This window comes from Asparagus officinalis, chromosome 8 (genome assembly GCF_001876935.1).
Source record: "Asparagus officinalis chromosome 8, Aspof.V1, whole genome shotgun sequence".
Classification (NCBI taxonomy): domain Eukaryota; kingdom Viridiplantae; phylum Streptophyta; class Magnoliopsida; order Asparagales; family Asparagaceae; genus Asparagus; species Asparagus officinalis.
Genome location: NC_033801.1, coordinates 15595809 through 15614074, shown reverse-complemented (window position 1 = coordinate 15614074; position 18266 = coordinate 15595809). Strand labels below are relative to the sequence as shown.

General features: G+C 38.8%; 2 protein-coding genes across 2 annotated transcripts in view; both read left to right on the top strand.

Moving 5' to 3' along the window:
• Positions 512-10699, top strand: LOC109851604 (DNA replication licensing factor MCM5). The gene is made up of 19 exons (XM_020421837.1): positions 512-732; positions 826-940; positions 1122-1265; positions 1350-1529; positions 1620-1718; positions 1797-1924; positions 2986-3091; positions 3179-3313; positions 3402-3479; positions 8258-8362; positions 8514-8605; positions 8684-8816; positions 8914-9009; positions 9082-9173; positions 9258-9348; positions 9459-9568; positions 9738-9867; positions 9969-10070; positions 10158-10699. Exons 1-19 carry the CDS (start codon positions 590-592, stop codon positions 10239-10241), a joined length of 2163 nt encoding a protein of 720 aa, XP_020277426.1. The 5' UTR covers positions 512-589; the 3' UTR covers positions 10242-10699.
• The window catches only part of LOC109822143 (proteasome subunit beta type-3), a 7648-nt gene continuing 1403 nt past the window's right edge, over positions 12022-18266 (top strand). The window contains exons 1-5 of the mRNA XM_020388305.1: positions 12022-12152; positions 12232-12413; positions 12506-12613; positions 16930-17019; positions 17743-17827. Of these exons, the coding sequence (XP_020243894.1) occupies positions 12147-12152; positions 12232-12413; positions 12506-12613; positions 16930-17019; positions 17743-17827 (471 nt within the window). The 5' untranslated portion in view covers positions 12022-12146. The remainder of the gene's footprint in view (positions 12153-12231; positions 12414-12505; positions 12614-16929; positions 17020-17742; positions 17828-18266) is intronic.

Sequence of the window (18266 nt, the reverse complement as noted above, 5' to 3'; positions counted from 1 at the left end):
GCGTTTGAAAATATGAAAATGTGTCACACAACCTATTTCCCATGAGTAATCTCTCAAACTTGGGTTTCTAAGAAATGAACCAAACAGTCCCTTACCATCAAACTCTCAGGTCATTTACAACTCCGACCAATTATTATTTGCCACCTGTCCAACTAACTACAGGTCATCCCGTGCTTCTTTCCTCTCTTTTGTCTACTGTATTATGGAACAGAATATTCTCATTCACAAATCGCAATACTTTATGTTTGCTATGAAAGTATTTTTTCTGAATTTGTTTTCTTCTTATTTTCTGCTATTCCAAAAGGGATAAAAAAAGCGAGAGATGTGGAACTGATGCCCATGGGCCTACCGTAAGTTCTGGAATTGGGCCTGTTCACAACGGACGTAACCTCTGGCATTGGGCCTGTTCACAACGGCGGACCCTCTCACTGTTTTCCCGCTAAAACTATCTTCCTTCCCGCCAAAACGCGTCTTAAGGAGGCAAAAACAAAAAGTCTCATCTTTCTTCATCATCGATCGATCGTCATCAGAGATCCACGGAGACGAAGCTAGAGAGAGAGAGAGAGAGAGAGAGAGAGAAAAGCTCAGAATGTCAGGATGGGATGAGGGAGCGGTGTTCTACAGCGATCAGGCCCAGTTCCCCCGCGGCGGCGGAGATCCCGACACCGGTAGCCGCAAGTTCAAGGAGTTCATCCGCAGCTTCTCCGGCCACAAGGGAGATTTCCCTTACCGGTCGGTAACCTTACCCTCCGTCCTCCTTCCCCCTCCTCTTTTTTCTCTGCCCTAATTCCTATGGCTTCGATTTCTTCTTTTTATTTTTTGTAGCGAGAGTCTCGTTCACAATCCTGAGCATCTCACTGTAGCCATGGAAGATCTCGATGCCTTTGATGCCGATCTCTCTGATAAGCTCCGAAAGCTCCCTGCTGATTACTTGCCCATGGTAAGGATCTAGGGTTTTTGTATCTTAGGGTTTCAAAAGGCAATTCCTTTTTCCGATATGGACGTTTCGTTACCTCATTTCCTGGTTGTTTGATACCTATTGTTTGATCAGGCACCATTTCCCCCAAATTTTCACAACTTTAGGGTTTTTAGAACCTGCGTCTCATTTTTTGCATTTATAGTTTGAAACTGCAGCAGCCGAGGTTCTTGCAAGTCTCAGATCGAAGGTGGCCAACGAGACGGGTGAAATGGAGGAACCCGACACGGGAGATGTGCAAATTTTTTTATCCTCTAAAGAGAATTCAGTTTCTATGCGATCTATTGGGGTTGGTACTCTAGATCTCTGTAATTCTCAATTCGTTGTCTTTTTTTGCATTACTTGATGGAGATTAGAAATTTGAGGTTTTTAGGCAGAGTATATGTCAAAGCTTGTAAAGATTGCTGGGATTACTATTGCTGCTTCTAGAGTCAAGGCAAAGGCAACTTATGTGACTTTGATGTGCAAGAATTGTAAGAGCATCAAGACGGTAGCTTGCAGGCCTGGGCTTGGAGGTGCAATTGTTCCGAGATCTTGTGACCATGTTCCTCAGGTTTTATTTGTTGGAATTTCTCTCTCCCAAGTTTTCTTATCCAGTGTTATAGGGTTTCTTAATTTTTCCATGTTGGTTTTGTTTCTATAGGCTGGTGAAGAGTCTTGCCCTTTAGATCCTTGGATTGTGGCTCCTGATAAGAGCAAGTATGTTGATCTCCAGACACTCAAATTGCAGGAAAATCCAGAGGTATTTTTTAATCATATGCTGAACTTGTTTATTTATTTATTTTGATAAGAGAATTGAGATAGTGTATTTGGTTTACAGGATGTTCCAACTGGGGAGTTACCTAGGAATATTCTTCTCTCGGTAGATCGACACTTGGTTCAAACTATTGTTCCAGGCACGAGATTGACAGTTATGGGGATTTATAGTGTTTTCCAAGCTTCTGCATCGTAAGAATATCCTTGTTTATGGATTTCTCTTTAGTCTTAATTGTTCGGTTCTAGTTGAAATGAATTATTTTGTGGTGACAATAAATTACTTTAGCATGAGACTTGTTTCCCACATACCAATCAACACATTCTCTGTTTAAAAGCTTAAACTTCCATTCTATGCACATGGTAAAAATCATGATTCATAAGATCTTCGTTGTTTTTTTCCCAGTAAATGTTGGGGATTCGAAAAAATTTAAATCGAACCCTTGCCCTTCCGGACCTTGTGTTGAAAGTAGGAAAGTAGGAAAATTCACCTCAAATAAAAATAAAAAAACTTGCAGAAATAATAAAGGAGACGAACACACAGATTTAACGAGGTTCGGCAACGTGCCTACGTCCTCGGGAGCCACACCACACAATTCTTTTGATTAATTAAAGAAGAAATACAAGCTCTTAAACTGGGGTTTTATCTCTCTAAGATTCTCTCTTTTTCTGCTGTCAAAAACTCTCTTTTTTCGTGTGTATTCAAGCCCTAAAAACGTTTAGGTATATATATAGTCCTGAAAGAAACAGAATCCAAAACAGTTTAGGAAACTGTTTGACTGCATCGCGGTCGACTGTGGCTGTCGACCGCGCAGGTATCGCGGTCGACCGCGACGGTCGACCGAACCACTTTCTCGAGAGCAGAAAACATTACAGTATTGACGCGGTCGACCGCCACGGTCGACTGAACTGATTCCCGAGACCAAAAATCCCTACAGGGTTGGCGCGGTCGACCGCTTTCAGCTCCAGCTTCTTGTCAGCTTTTGTGCACGTTCGCGGTCGACTGTCACGGTTGACCGTGCAGGCCTCCTCCTGTTTTTCTCGATTTTTCTCCCTCAGCTTTTGTGCACGTTCGCGGTCGACTGTCACGGTCGACCGTGCAAGCAACCTCATGTTTTTCTCGATTTTTCTCCCTCGTTTTGATTCCAGCTTCGGCTTCAACTTTGAGTCTTCACTTTAGACTAACAGTAAATACCTTTATTGTGTTGTGATTCTGTTTGTCTTGGGAGTTGAGTTTTTATCCTGGTTGTTTGCAGCCAGAAAGGAGCAGTTGGAGTTAAACAACCTTACATTAGAGTTGTAGGGATGGAGCAAGGTCGCGAAACAAACTCCAGTGGACCTTCCACCTTCACACTAGATGAGGTCAGTTCTTGCATTCTGTGGAGAAATTATGCTACGGATAATATTGTATCATTCTGTTAGATTACTGATCTTTTGTGTCCTATGCAGGAGTTGGAATTTAAAGAATTTGCTCAAAGACCTGATGCTTATGATAAAATATGTTCTATGATGGCACCATCAATATATGGTCACGCTGATGTCAAGAAAGCTTTAGCCTGTCTGTTATTTGGGGGGTCAAAGAAGGTACGCATGCAGCTGACTGGTGCAAAATTTCACACTGGAGCCCAAATTAGTGCTCATAATAGTGACTTGTTCCCTTTCACATTTACAGAGTTTACCAGATGGTGTGAGACTGAGAGGGGATATCCATGTCTTGCTGTTGGGTGATCCTTCCACGGCAAAATCACAGGTTGGTCAGTAATTTCTAATTGTTATTGAGTCTTATTTATTGGGAAACTGCTAGCTACATATGATATGCATAGGGAGAAGAGTGATGTATCTTATGGAAAGTCCAAATAGAGGTATGGCAATTGGCATCATGTCGAAATTGTTCTTAATGAGCATATAGTGAAAATTTTCAACTAGTTTCAGAAATAAGTTTGTGGATTTAGTGAAAATTGATACTGGGCCTAATGCATTTCCATATCAATCAAACAAAAATTAGTCGTTTGTCTTTATAAAAAGGTCCAATGTCCATCTAACTCCAATTATCTGCGGTTCTTGTCTTATGTTATTACGGCTTGTAGTTCAGTTCTTGACGATAATGCTACTTCTTGTAGTAGATTTGACTATTGTTGGCCAACGAAAGGAGCATAACAAAACAAAATGTGGGGGCCCACAAAAGTGGGCCTCACAAAGAAAAATGAGATTTTGGTACCGTTTTCTTTGAAGAATGAAAAAGATGGCGGGTCCCACTGGGTCCCACAAATATTTTATTATTAGTGTCGGGTCTCACTGATAATATTATATTTGTACATAGTGTTTTCTCAAACACTATAAATAGAACCCTAAACTCTTAAGGAAATCTCATTCCAGAAATAATTCCTCTTATAGAAGAGTAAGAGAAAACACAGAGAGAGTTTGTGAGAGTTCTTGGAATGTATCTGATCAAGAGAGTGTTCTTTTTGATCTATTCTTTTGGGATATAAAAGAATTTAGCGTCGTCGTTGCATCATGGAGTAGCTCCGAAGGAGTGAGCCACGTATATCTGTGAGTATTGTGTTTAATATTATGCCTTTATTCTGTGTATTACGTCTCTGTTCGAGACGTTATTATTGGTGTGTACCCTAACAACTGGTATCAGAGCCTGATTTAGAGTATATATATCTGCTTATCGTATGCTTTGTGTGGCTGTCACTAAAAGTGGATCCTTCACATTAAAAAATAAGTTAGATTATTATTTACTCTTTTAAGGCATTGAGCACTATTTACGTGTACGACACTATTCACGCGCACAATACTATTCACGAATACGGTACTATTCATAAATACGCTTCGTGAAAGACGTAATCTTTCGCAATGAGATCTACAGTTGAAGACAACAGTCTTCGAATTGAGAAGTTCGACGGCCAAAATTTTAGGTATTGGATGATGTAAATAGAAGATTATTTGTATCAGAAGGATCTTTTCCTACCCCTCCAAGGAGAGGCGGGAAAACCTGAGAAGATGGACGTTGATAATTGGAAGGTGCTCGACCGTAAAGCACTTGTCATCATCAGACTCAACCTTCATCAGCATGTGACTTGCAACGTCTCGCATGCGACCACCACCAAGAAGTTGATGGATGCATTGGAGGCGTTGTATGAGAAGCCGTCTGCTTCAAATAAGGTGTACCTGATGAAGAAGCTATTCAATCTAAAGATGCAATAAGGAGCTGGCGTGGCGGACTTCTTGAATGAATTTTAGGCTGTGGTGCAACAGCTTGTTGCAGTAGGTCTCAAGTTCGACAAATGAGATCCAAGCTTTTCTGCTACTTTTTTGTCTATCAGATTCATGGGAGAATATGGTAATGGCGGTGAGCAACGCTAATGGCAATGACAAGATGAAGCTCGACACAGTGATTGGGACAATTCTGGATGAAGAATCTCGTCGCAAAGTCTTAGGAGCTGAGGCCTCTAGCAGTGGGAGTGCTCTGCATGTTGAGGCACGAGGGCGTGCACAGAAGAATGGTAGGGGATGATGAGACCAATCGAAATCTAGAGGGAAGTCTAAAGGGCCGAACCCGAATGGTTACGGTGAAGGGAAGTGCTTCAGATGCGGAAAGAATGGTCACTTTACACGGGACTACAGAGTTTCTGTTTCAGCATCAGCAAGGGATGATCGGGCTGACGGTGCAGTCAATCTCATGCATGAGTATTTGGTTGTGACGCCTATGTCATGACCAATCTTGCAAATCGGTCAAAACTTGATCCAAAGTCAAAGAAGCTTTCTTTCATCGGCTATGGAAGAGATGAGTATGGGTATCGTTTCTGGGATCACGATGCGTAACGTGGTGCACAGTCGTGACGTCGTGTTTCATGAGAATGCGGTGTACAAGATCAAAGAGATGAGTGTGAGTCATCTATCTCTCCCTTTTTTCCCAGATATTGTTGACAGTGAGAACGGCGGTGAGATACCAATCAACATAGAAGACGGAGACCAAGAGAACGTGCGGGATACACAGCAGCAGGATCTAGCAGAGCTGCTGATCGTAATTCGTAAAGCTCCAAGAAATTCGAGGGTGCTAGAGAGGTACCTTTCTACCATGAATTATCTTCTCCTGACTGACTGTGGTGAGCCAGAGAGCTATGAGGAGATATAGCAGACCGGCAAAACTCGGGGCGAGTGGGAGTCTGTCATGGAGGAAGAAATGAAGTCCTTGATGAAGAATGAGACTTGGGAACTCGTAAAGCTTTAAAGAGAGAGAAAAGCTCTTCACAATCGGTGGATTTATCGGGTCAAGGATGAAGCTGATGGACGGAGACGCTATAAGGCGAGGCTTGTAGTGAATGGTTATGAGCAGAAAACAGGGATAGACTATTCTGATGTTTTCGCTCCCGTCGTCAAGTTGACCACGATCCGGACTGTACTGAGCATTGTGGCAGTTCGAGATCTCCATCTAGAGCAGATGGATGCGAAGACGACATTCCTTCATGGAGATTTGGATGAAGAGATCTATATGCATCAACCAGTGGGTTTCGAGGAACGAGGCAGGGAGGGTCTCGTGTGTCGTCTGCGCAAGAGCTTGTATGGCTTGAAGTAAGCTCCACGACAGTGGTACATGAAGTTCGAGAATTTTATAGAGAACGATTTTCTCAAATGCGATACAAACCATTGCTGCTTCATCAAGAGATATGACGAATCTTATGTGATACTTTTGATTTATGTTGACATGTTGATTGCATGACCCGACTTATCCCGCATTGAAGAACTCAAGGGGCGTCTCTCCGAGTGCTTCAAGATGAAGGATTTGGGTTCAGCAAATCAGATTCTGGGGATGAGGATCATCAGAGACAGATCAGCACAGAGGCTGAGGTTGTCTCAGAAGGCCTACATTGAGAAGATTTTTAAAAAGTTTGGCATAGAGAAAGCTAAACCAATGGGCTCGCCGTTTACAAGCCATTTCAAGCTATCGAAAACCCAAGCATCAGAGACTGCTGAAGAGCATGAGTTCATGGCAAATATACCATATGCATCTGTCGTCGGGAGTTTGATGTATGCGATGGTGTGCATGAGGCCAGATATTGCACAAGGAGTGGGAGTTGTGAGCTGTTTCATGAGCAATCCAGGGAAACAACACTGGGGTGCGGTCAAGTGGCTTCTACGCTACTTGAGAAGCTCGTTCGACCGTTGTCTTGAGTATGGCGGGGCAGATTTACAGCTAGAGGGCTTTTGTGATGCAGACTACGCAAGGGACATAGACTCAAGAAGGAGCACGATCGACTACATCTTCATCTTAGGTGGTGGAGCGATAAGTTGGAGATCCAAGTTACAGGATAATGTTACTTTGTCGACAACCGAAGCCGAGTACGTGTCTGTAGCAGAAGCAGCAAAGAAGTTGTTATGATTGAAGGCTTTTCTTCTCGAGCTTGGAGTAAGCTTTGAGAAATATTTCATCCACTACGACAGTCAGAGTGTCATTTACTTGTCAGAGAACGACGCATTTCATGCTCGGACCAAGCATGTTGACGTGAAGCATCATGCCATACGGAGATGACAAAGCAGGAACAAGTTCAATCTTGTGAAAATTGATACGAGGTACAATCCAGCTGATATGTTGACCAAGCTAGTTTTGTTCGAGAAGATGAGGCTGTGTGCAGCCTCATATGGCCTCCGTTGAGAATGTTAAGGGTCGTGCAAGACGTCAAAGATACAAGACATCCGGATGATGCAACCAAGAAGGGTGTGAAGATATGATTGATACTCAATCAAATCAAGACATCCGGATGATGCAACCAAGAAGGGTGTGAAGATATGATTGATACTCAATCAAATCTTCAAGTGAGAGATTGTTAGCCAACGAAAGGAGTAAGGGTGTGAAGATATGATTGATACTCAATCAAATCTTCAAGTGAGAGATTGTTAGCCAACGAAAGGAGTATAACAAAACAAAATGTGGGGACCCACAAAGGTGGGCCCCACAAAGAAAAATGAGATTTCGGTGCCGTTTTCTTTGAAGAATGAAAAAGGTGACGGGTCCTAACGGGTCCCACAAATATTATTAGTGGTGGGTCCCATTGATAATATTATATTTGTGCATAGTGTTTTCTCAAACACTATAAATATGGCCCTAAACTCTTAAGGAAATATCATCCCAGAAATAACTCTTCTTATAGAAGAGTAAGAGAGAAAACACAGAGAGAGTTTGTGAGAGTTCTTGGAGTGTATCTGATCAAGAGAGGGTGTTTTCTTTGATCTATTCTTTTGGGATATAAAAGAATTTGACGTCGTCGTTGCACCGTGGAGTAGCTCCGAAGGAGTGAACCACGTATATCTGTAAGTACTGTGTTTAATATTGTGCCTTTATTCTGTGTATTAAGACGTTATTGTTGGTGTGTACCCTAACAACTATCTTAGGTTCTTGTTTATGTAACCCTTTATTCAGACTAGTGATACTTTGAACTTTGTTCAGCAGATGTAGCCAAACCCTTATTTGTAAATGTTAGTTAAGTTATTGTCTGATAAAGTATTTCTTGTTTAATTTTGAAGTTCCTCAAGTTTGTGGAGATGACAGCTCCTATTGCAGTTTATACTTCCGGCAAAGGTTCATCTGCTGCTGGTCTCACTGCTTCTGTGATTCGTGACAACAGTTCAGTGAGTTTCTGGACTTGATTGATCTCATTTAGTGATATTATTTCGTTTTCAGCTTTAAACTATGCCCACAGGTCTATTATTATGGGTCAAATCTGAGACTTTATAAGGGTATATCATGAAATTAATGTCAGATTGGTCACATTTATTTCAGCGTGAATTTTATCTGGAAGGTGGGGCCATGGTTTTGGCTGATGGAGGTGTAGTCTGTATTGATGAATTTGATAAAATGAGACCTGAAGACAGGTAAAGAATAGTAAATTGTTCTGGTTTTCTTGGAACCCTTCTCCATTTGACACATAGTAATCAGCAACTTTTCTGTAGAGTTGCCATCCATGAAGCTATGGAGCAGCAAACTATTTCAATTGCGAAAGCAGGAATAACTACAGTACTCAACTCAAGGACGTCTGTGCTTGCAGCAGCTAATCCTCCATCTGGCCGCTACGATGATCTCAAGGTTTGAGAGCAAAAGTTGTGGTGTGATTTTGTGTGGTCTCATGTTTATCATGAGCATGTTAGTTAAGAATTGCTAAGAAAAACCTTTCCTTTTCCAGACTGCCCAGGATAACATCGATTTGCAAACTACAATTCTTTCTAGATTTGATTTAATCTTCATTGTGAAAGATATGCGATTGTACGATCAGGATAAGGTATAAACCAACGATTTCTTCTGATTTTTTCCTTTGCCGTCACAGAAGATGAACACTCACTTTTGCATGCAGAGAATTGCTAGCCATATTATAAAAGTCCATGCCAGTGGAGCTGCAGCTTCCAAAAACTCAGATGGTATGGAAAGTGAAAACTGGCTCAAAAGGTAAATGAGAGAGTTCTAGATCTTGAATCACCCTGGCTTGAATTAGTGGGAACATGGATGTAATTCCTAGCTTTTTGTTTTCAGATACATCAAATACTGCCGGGGTAGCTGTCACCCAAGGCTATCTGAAAAGGCTGCTGAAATGCTGCAGAATAAATATGTGGAGATCAGACAGGTACTTTTAATTCTTAATATCAAGTTCAAAATACACGTACAAATTGAGTCTTGAAGATTTGAATTTTTTATTCTAGTCAGTTCTGTATGTTTGCCTCTTTTGTCTTGTAGAGAATGAGGCAGCAGGCTCACGAAACTGGAAGATCTGCTGCAGTTCCTATTACGGTGAGGCAGCTCGAAGCTATAATAAGGCTGAGTGAGTCTCTTGCAAAGATGAGGCTGTAAGTTACTTGTATTAGAACTTTTATATCCAAGTTTGTGGTCCCAACTGAAATTATCTGCCATTTTATTATAGATTGTAGGAACAAAATTTTGGAATTTAATGTTGTAAACGTTACCTATCAGAGAAAATATCATTTAAAATGTCCATTGATAAGCATTGGGTTTCAGGACTCTTGTTGCTACTCAAGAACATGTTGAAGAGGCATTCAGATTGTTCAATGTTTCCACATTGGATGCTGCTCGATCTGGAATCAATGAGCATCTGAACTTGACTCCTGAGATTGCAAATGAGATTAAGGTTGTGCCTGATTCTTGTCCTCTTAACGCCAGATTTTTTTTCCTTTTGCAGTCAATTTAATGTCTCATCGACTTTTTGTTTTTTTCCCCTCCTTTGGTCAGCAAGCTGAAACACACATAAAAAGAAGAATGGGCATCGGTAGTCACATATCAGAACGTCGTCTAATTGATGACCTTAGCAGAATGGGAATAAATGAGTCTATTGTGAGGATTTTTTGAATTACACTTTTAAGTTAATTTTTGCTTCTCTTTGAATTAGATTGTAATAATCTTTTGACATGTATGTTTCAGATAAGGAGAGCTCTACTTATTATGCATCAGAGAGATGAAGTGGAGTACAAGCGAGAAAGGCACGTCATTGTTCGCAAAGCTTGATGTGCTATGTTATGACTTGCGACCCTAAAGCGAAACATTAGGATGATAAGGGATCACGTTGCCATATTTAGATCAGCATTTCTCCATTGTGAGATTCAAATGTTTTCCATTATCCGCAGGGATGAATTCAGTAAAGAAGCTTATCTAGCGTATATTACTTATTGGAGTTATACCAGTGTTGTTATGCCTCCCAATATTTAGCAGAAGAGGACTAAGCTGGACCGTAACCAGTGTTTGCCTTCACTTGGCGATGAATCATCTTGATTTCTATGTTGGATGAAATAGTTGTCATTCTTGCGCAATATACTGACTGTAACATTAGGACATGTATGGACTTGAATATGTCAATGTTACCAGAGATCATCCCTCGTAAATCTACATTAAGATAAAAATCTTGAAGACTGCAATCTTTCCTCTTTGTCTTATTTCATGCATCAGGAGGTGCTTTTGTGTGCTCAGATCATGCTTTTTTTTCTTCCTTTGAGCTGTTTTATACTGTTAAATTGAGATATAGCACCAGGTATTTGCTCAAATAAAGTATGCGAGAAATGTTCGAAGCTTGATTATTTGGAATGACAGCAGTATTTTTATTTGTTGTATACTCATGTATTTTGGTTCTCTGTACACTTTTCAGAGAATTGGTCAGGCATAAGCCTTTATGCATATCATCAGAAACTAAAGCATTAGAAGTACTTTTCAACACACCGAGTGTTGGGAGGATTAATATGCCCAGTTATTTAAATTAAAAAAGGAGTGATTGTTTTCAGAGGAGTACACATCTATTTTTATGAAAAATCAAACTAAAATTTTGTACTATGCTATAAAATTATTTATGGATCATTTTCAAGTATATGTATTCAATAAACATGACAAAACAGTTTTGACAAAAGTGGTACAAATAATGTCTGGTAAGTGCTTACTGGTTATTAGAATGCCCATGCCGTGTCAAGTGTTCTGAACGACGCATCTCAACAAATACGAGGACAATTTAGACTTTTCAGTGTTCCTATTTCACACTTAAAAACACACTCACCATGATGCGGAGTTCCGACAGGACTCCTATTCGTAAACACTAGTGTGCACCCCGTGCAAAGCACGGCCCGTTGTTTTTTTAAGCACTGCATTTTGACCTTGTTTCCCTTTAAGTTTTAATGTATTTGATTTGATTATTATATGCTTAAAATTAGAAATTATATCTACTCTTCTATACTTAAAGAAGGATGTAAGTTTTAATACATTTGATGTAGAATTCATATTTACTCCTTTATACTTAAAAAAAGAATCCAGGCTTTAATACATTTGATTTAGAAAATTATATCTATATTTAGAGAAGAATCCAAACGTTAACACTGTAGTAAAAATATTTTATGTTATGCTATAGTATTTTACTGTACACTAACAGGACTTCAAGCGTAGATGACAGATTTGGTTTACTGGTCATGCTAATATTTACTATAGCATGAATATTGATTCTTTGGATCCTCATATGAGTATAAAAGAGTAGACGCGTCCAATTTTCTTCCCATTTTGCCCGGGACCCAAACACTGAAACACATGTACTAGAGCAAGTGAGCAACATATTTTAATAGAACTGTTTCAATTTGCAAGGTAGTGAATACAACTAGATCATCCCATAAATAACATGAGGATGATTCAAATCCTTTGCGACCGTGAATTCAATAGCACAAGTCAGTGACTTTATTAGAATTCTCCGTAGCCCATGGGCTCCAATCAATCCAAAGCGGGTTTGGAAGTTGTTTGGATGATTGGATCCGACCCTTTAGTCCTCTTTACATCGTCCCCTTCGAGTCGAAGTATTCCCCAAGCCACGACCCTCGTTCCCTCCCCTCTTTCTCATTCTCCATTTTCCTGCGTCTTCAACCTCGTCCTCTCTCTCCGGTCGCCATGTCGGTAAGCATCTCCCAGAAACCCTAACCCTAGTTTTACAAATCTCACTTCAAACCTCTCGAACTCCTTTGATTTCGTGCAGATCTTTGAATACAACGGAAGTGCCCTAGTGGCGATGGTGGGGAAAAACTGCTTCGCGATCGCCAGCGACCGCCGCCTCGGAGTCAATCTCCAGACGATCGCCACTGATTTCCAAAGGATCTTCAAGATCCACGATAAGCTCTTCATCGGCCTCTCTGGCCTCGGGACCGACGCCCAAACGCTGTAAGAAACTGGAAAAAATGCCGCATTTTTTTTGAAATACTTTGGTGCTTTACTTTGTCTGAGTTGGTTGGGGTTTTGATGAGGGGGTGAAGGTACCAGCGGCTGGTGTTTCGGCACAAGTTGTATCAGCTGAGAGAGGAGAGGAATATGAAGCCAGAGACGTTTGCCAGTCTTGTTTCGGCTATCCTTTATGAGAAGAGGTTCGAACTTTGGTCTTGTCTCTAAGTAGTTTGCACTATCATTTCGATAAAATTCTAGTTTTAAGAGATTATATTAAGAAATCTTGTTAGTCATATGAATTTCTGCTTGTTTAAAGAAATTATGGCATTGTTTTCTTCCTGGCACGATATGAAGCTCTATGTTTTACAGCCCTAGGTTAGTACGTCGAAATTTTCTCTGTAAGACTGATACATACAGGACCAGTTCTAGAGTTTCTGGTGAACCATAATATTGGAAGTTCAGACTTTTGATTTTGGAGTAAGCAATACTCGAGTAGTTTGTGGAAAAGTTTGGTTTATTAAAATGAAAAGATTGTTTATTCTTAACAGGGAACTACTATTAGTTCTTACATACAAGGAGAATGGTAATAAGTAGAAACTTAGAAGATTTATATGTTGAAAAGGAGGAGGGAGGAAATCGAATTACGATGATGATGATTATTATATGACAAGGATTCTTATAAAGGCTTTATTGTTGTTACTGTGTATGAGGAGGAATGTATTTGGAGAAAGTGGGAGCTTCCAGAGAAGAAGGAATAATGGGATGATCAAGAGCAATAAGAGAGGAAATTAGTTCAGAATTATAGCTCTATTTTGAAATTTATACAAATACCCAAGTATTTATCACTATATATATTCATGGTCAGGGGCTTATGAATATATCTTAATGCGCGTGTGGTTTCCCGATTTGTGATATTGTATTCATAGATTAGTTACATTAGTTCTTGATCCGTGTACATCTATAAGTGAAGTGATCGAAGATGTAGGAAACAAAGATCAAGCTAACTCTTAAAAATATTTGAACTTTCCAAAGTAGAAAGGTGGAGACGAGCTCTTGAATGTAAAGGATCTAGAGTTAGTAGAGCAAAAACAAAATATATGGAGTGCAATTTTAGTAAAATGTGAAGAGAAAGGGGTCTATATTCTATAGTACATATACATATTGATGGTCAAAATTACCTAAAATAATTACTTATATAGGATCAATCATTCCTCATGGTGGTGTGATTAAGAATGATGTTCATCAAATCAAGTCAAGATGGGTAAAAGCAAGGAGTGCTTCTGGACTCTTATATGATCGTAGAATGTATATGAGATTGAAGAGAAAATTTCAAAGGACGGTTTTATGACCAACAATGCTTTATGGATTATAATAGTGAGTAATTAAAAAACAACATGAGCAAAAAAACAGAGTGTAATAGAATTGAGAATGTTATAATGATCTTGTGAGTATGTACTAAAAGATAAGATAAGAAATGAATGTATCCATAAAAGATTGGAGGTCTCTCATAAGAGAATAAAATGAGAATCAGTTGAGGTGGTTGGTTCATGTACAACAAAGGTCTCTTAGTGCACCAGTAAGGAAAAGTGAAAAAGAATATTGTTAATGGGGCAAAGAGGTCTAGAGATAGGCCTAAAAGAACTTGGTACAAGCAATTAAGCATATTATTATAATCAACTTAATGGAGGAGATGACCCAAAATAGAACCAAATGGAAGAATAGGGACATGTAGGTGACACCAAAAATTTGGGATAAAGGCCTCGTTGTTGGTTGAATTATGTGTAAATGAAATTATTGAAAATTAAAAATATGAAGTGATTGAATATATTTAGATATGAGTTACAGCTATAAAACATTATTTCCTTGGGCTAAACTTTGGGAAGTTTAGTCAAGCACTTCTGGAACACAGTCCACTCAATGTCATATCTCTTTTGCAGTATAGCAGTAATTGTTGATGAGGGAGGGACAAAATAGATTCATAATTTGAGGCCCTAATAAAGTTATACAATTTGATGGTGGATTTTTTTCAGCTCAAAAATCATGAAAATTAGATTTAAATTTTGGACCTTTTATTAACAATAAGACCATTCGGAGATCGCGTATTTGACTTGTTAGGCAGTTTTGGTTTGACATGAACAATAGACGAGTGGAAGGCCTGATTCTAACAGACATCCCTTGGATCATTCAAATCTTTTAACAGAAGGAACATATGTCGGCCTTTTATGTGCAGCATTGTGTGACTGTGCTTTTACACACCTTGACTTTAATGAATTGAAGAAACATGCTCAGGCTCAGAATAAAATTCTCATGGTGTTATGTAGTAAAGCCACAACTGTTGAGGAAGGTTACTGATAGCGGATAGCGTCACGTTACGGTGAGCTACCACTAAGGCTTTTTAGGGTTATTGCGACAAAATAGCGGCAAATAGTGCATAAGTCATAGCAGTCAAATATGAATATATTTAAATATTCTAAATAATAAGAAAAATTATAAAAAATAAAATATTTTGCAAATGCATATTTAATGCCTAAGCATGAAATATATATGTAACTGAGAGATGAAATTTTAGAAAATGAATAATTGAAACAGAAAGCATATATAGCATTTTGATTCACAAGCATTTTCATTAAGCATATAAACTATAAATGAATATTTATGAGTTCGAGTTCAAAATCATAATTAAGCATATAAACTATAAATGAATATTTATGAGTTCGAGTTCAAAATCATAAGTCATAACCTGCTATAAGTTACTACTATAGATAACGAGTTCAAAATCATAAGTCATAACCTGCTATAAGTTACTACTATAGATAAAATTTTCAAGATCTTGGTTACTCCATTGATCTACCATTGTCCCTGAGTGGAGTGGTAGATCTTGGAGCTGCTGTCTTGCCCCAGGCTTAGTTCAATCCCGGTCCAGTTATCCTATATTTTAACCCTAATCTTTCTTCTCCTATCTAATATATTCCAAGTTATGTACATTCCAGACGATAGTACTAACCTCCAAATGAGCTAGCTAGACTAGATTCATTTGTATCATGTTATTAATTAAAATTGATTGATAATATATTATCTTAATCAGGAGGGCATCATGATAGTTAATTAAGTTAGAAAATCCTCTATTTATGTTGAAACGGAAAAGAGGACAACAAAAGGAAATGTGAACTTTTGGATGGTCTTGAGTGGAAAAGGAAGTGTAGTTCATTTATGTTGCAAGTATTTAGATAGCAAAACAAATTAAGTCCCAGGTGTGTGTAGATAGTGAGCACGAGCTTGCAAAATTAGTAAATTATATTTTTCTCTGTTGCGGGCCAAACCCAATAGAGATAGCTGCAGGAGGAGGCGGAGACGGAGACAGAGGCAGCTTTGAAGACTGGAGACGGAGACGGAGGCGGCTTCAAAGACTGGAGGTGGAGGCGGAGATGAGAGAGAGAGGCGAAAGAGATAAGAAGAGGCGGCTAGGGCTTGGGTCGGGATTTAGAGGAGAGAGAGAGGTTATTATGCATTCGGATCGGTTTTAGGTTCGGGTCGGGTTCGGGTAGAAAAATTAACAAAAATAAATAACTTTGTTTAGCGGTTAAAAGCGCTTTTAAGCGCTAAACAACGCTATTTACGTGCTATCAGCCGCTTTTCGAGTGAAAAGTTGTTTTCCCCGCCTTGACACCCCGCGAGCATGGTAATCCGCTGTTCACCACTGCTTCCGCGAATAGCGGCGCTATAGTGCCGCTATTCACCGCTTTTTACAACATTGCTATTAGAGCATAGAATTTGTTTGAGGGACCAAACTCCTGCATGTGGTCTGACTTGATTTCATCATTTTTTGCTGCATCTTTTCATTGCATTGCAATTCTCTGGGAGGTGGTAGGAGATAAACAAGAAGTTGGTCAAAGGCAAAACAAGAAGTTGGTCAAAGGGAAGGAAAAAAAAGAAAAAGAAATACACGCAAGCACCTTTTTTTTATTGTTGCTGGTGCGGTGCATTAGACTGCGATTTAGCCCCTTCGCTGTTCATGCAAATGTCCTGGATTCAAGTCTTTTTTGCACTACATTGAATTGATCTGCAATTATACTTCCAATATAAATTATTACTGGAAGATATAAATAGAAATTAATTGTAGTAATCTGCTAATTTTTTTTTGGTATGTCCTCAAGGTTTTATTTGATTTGTCCCCTAAATTATTACATCTTTGGTTTATTTCAAATTATAGAAAAAATATTATTACTGACTGGTGGGGTCCACTAGACTGCAATTTAGTCGCTTCACTTTTCTTGCAATAGACTGCATTCAAATCTTTCTTGTGTTAGATGAATTTCATCTGAACTATACTTCTAATGTAAATTATTACTGGAAAATGTAAATAGAAATTAATTGTAGTGTTATGTGATTTATTTTCTATATCATCAAGGTTTTATTTGATTTGTTCCCTAACGTATTTCATCTTTGCTTTATTCCAAATTATAAAATAGAAGTATTATTACTGACTTGCAACTTCTGGTGCATTTTCCTCATATAGATTTGGTCCATATTTTTGTCAACCGGTAATAGCTGGATTAGGAGATGATGATGTGCCCTTCATCTGTACCATGGACTGCCTTGGTGCCAAGTATGTGATTCTTCTATTCTTCTCCTCTTTTGTTGTAATTACTTTTTAAATGTGAGTTAAATCGGTAAATAGTTTCAAAGTAGTATTTTTTGTTCTTTCATGTTTTTAAAATTAGTACTTCAGTCAAATCACTGCATTGTTAATACTTGGATATCACCCACCTATAACAATGAGTGATCTACTTTTTCTTAGGGACACTAACAGTGATGCATGATCTACTTTTTAAGGACACTGACATAAAAAGTGTAGGCCAGTTAGTTCCTAGAAATTCAAGAATTTTATGTATAGGGTAATAACAATACTCAGCAGTTTGAGGTAAAGGATTCTGTTCTTTTTCCTAACTAATGATGAGGGGCTTTAGTTCACAGAATCACATTTATTTCTGATTCCCTTCATAAATTCTTGTTTTGAAGTTTGAAATTTCTATATGTTAGACTACAAAAATGTGAATTTGAAGTTGATTATAAATATTAACAAGTCTAGGTGTTACTCTCTAGGTTGTCAAATATCTGATTCCATGATTTTAGAATCTCCCAAAGTTCAGAATTGTGTTACTATCATTTTTTGCGAAAATATGATAACCTAGTCTCAGATTAATGCTTTGAACTTGGTCAACTTAATGATCTTCATACCTTGTAGCACTTCGCATATTCTGCTTTTTTCACCTTAGTACAGATATTTTCTTGCATTCATGTGCTCACCTGGTTGTTTTCTTATGTGCAGAGAACTTGCCAAAGACTTTGTCGTGTCCGGTACTGCTTCTGAATCTTTGTATGGTGCTTGTGAATCTATGTACAAGCCTAACATGGTTAGTAGATTCCCAATTCTCACTATTGAGAGTCATTTGTTGCTTCTACCTTGTTAGGAGTTGATGCCATTGACTGTCCAATCCTCTTCTCTCAGAGGAAAAAGACATCTAGTATCCATAAATTTCAATTGACATTCCTGTTAGCTGATAGCAAAATTTCAACCTTGAGGTTATGGATTCTTCTCAATTCATGCATTAAGACATGTGTGACTTCTGTTTGGTGCCACCCAAAGCAATTTCGTGTTGTTTCACTGGTTCATCAATAGGATTTACCTGGCAAAGAGATGTTATTCTCCCTTAAGTGACATTCTAGCTTCTGGGGGTATTACCTCAAATGCTGAACAGTTTAAGATTAGTCAGAGTAGAAGGATGCTAGATCGAATAGGAAGTATTACATCTGAAATGCCATTATACTGAATTGGGACATATTTCAAGGCCA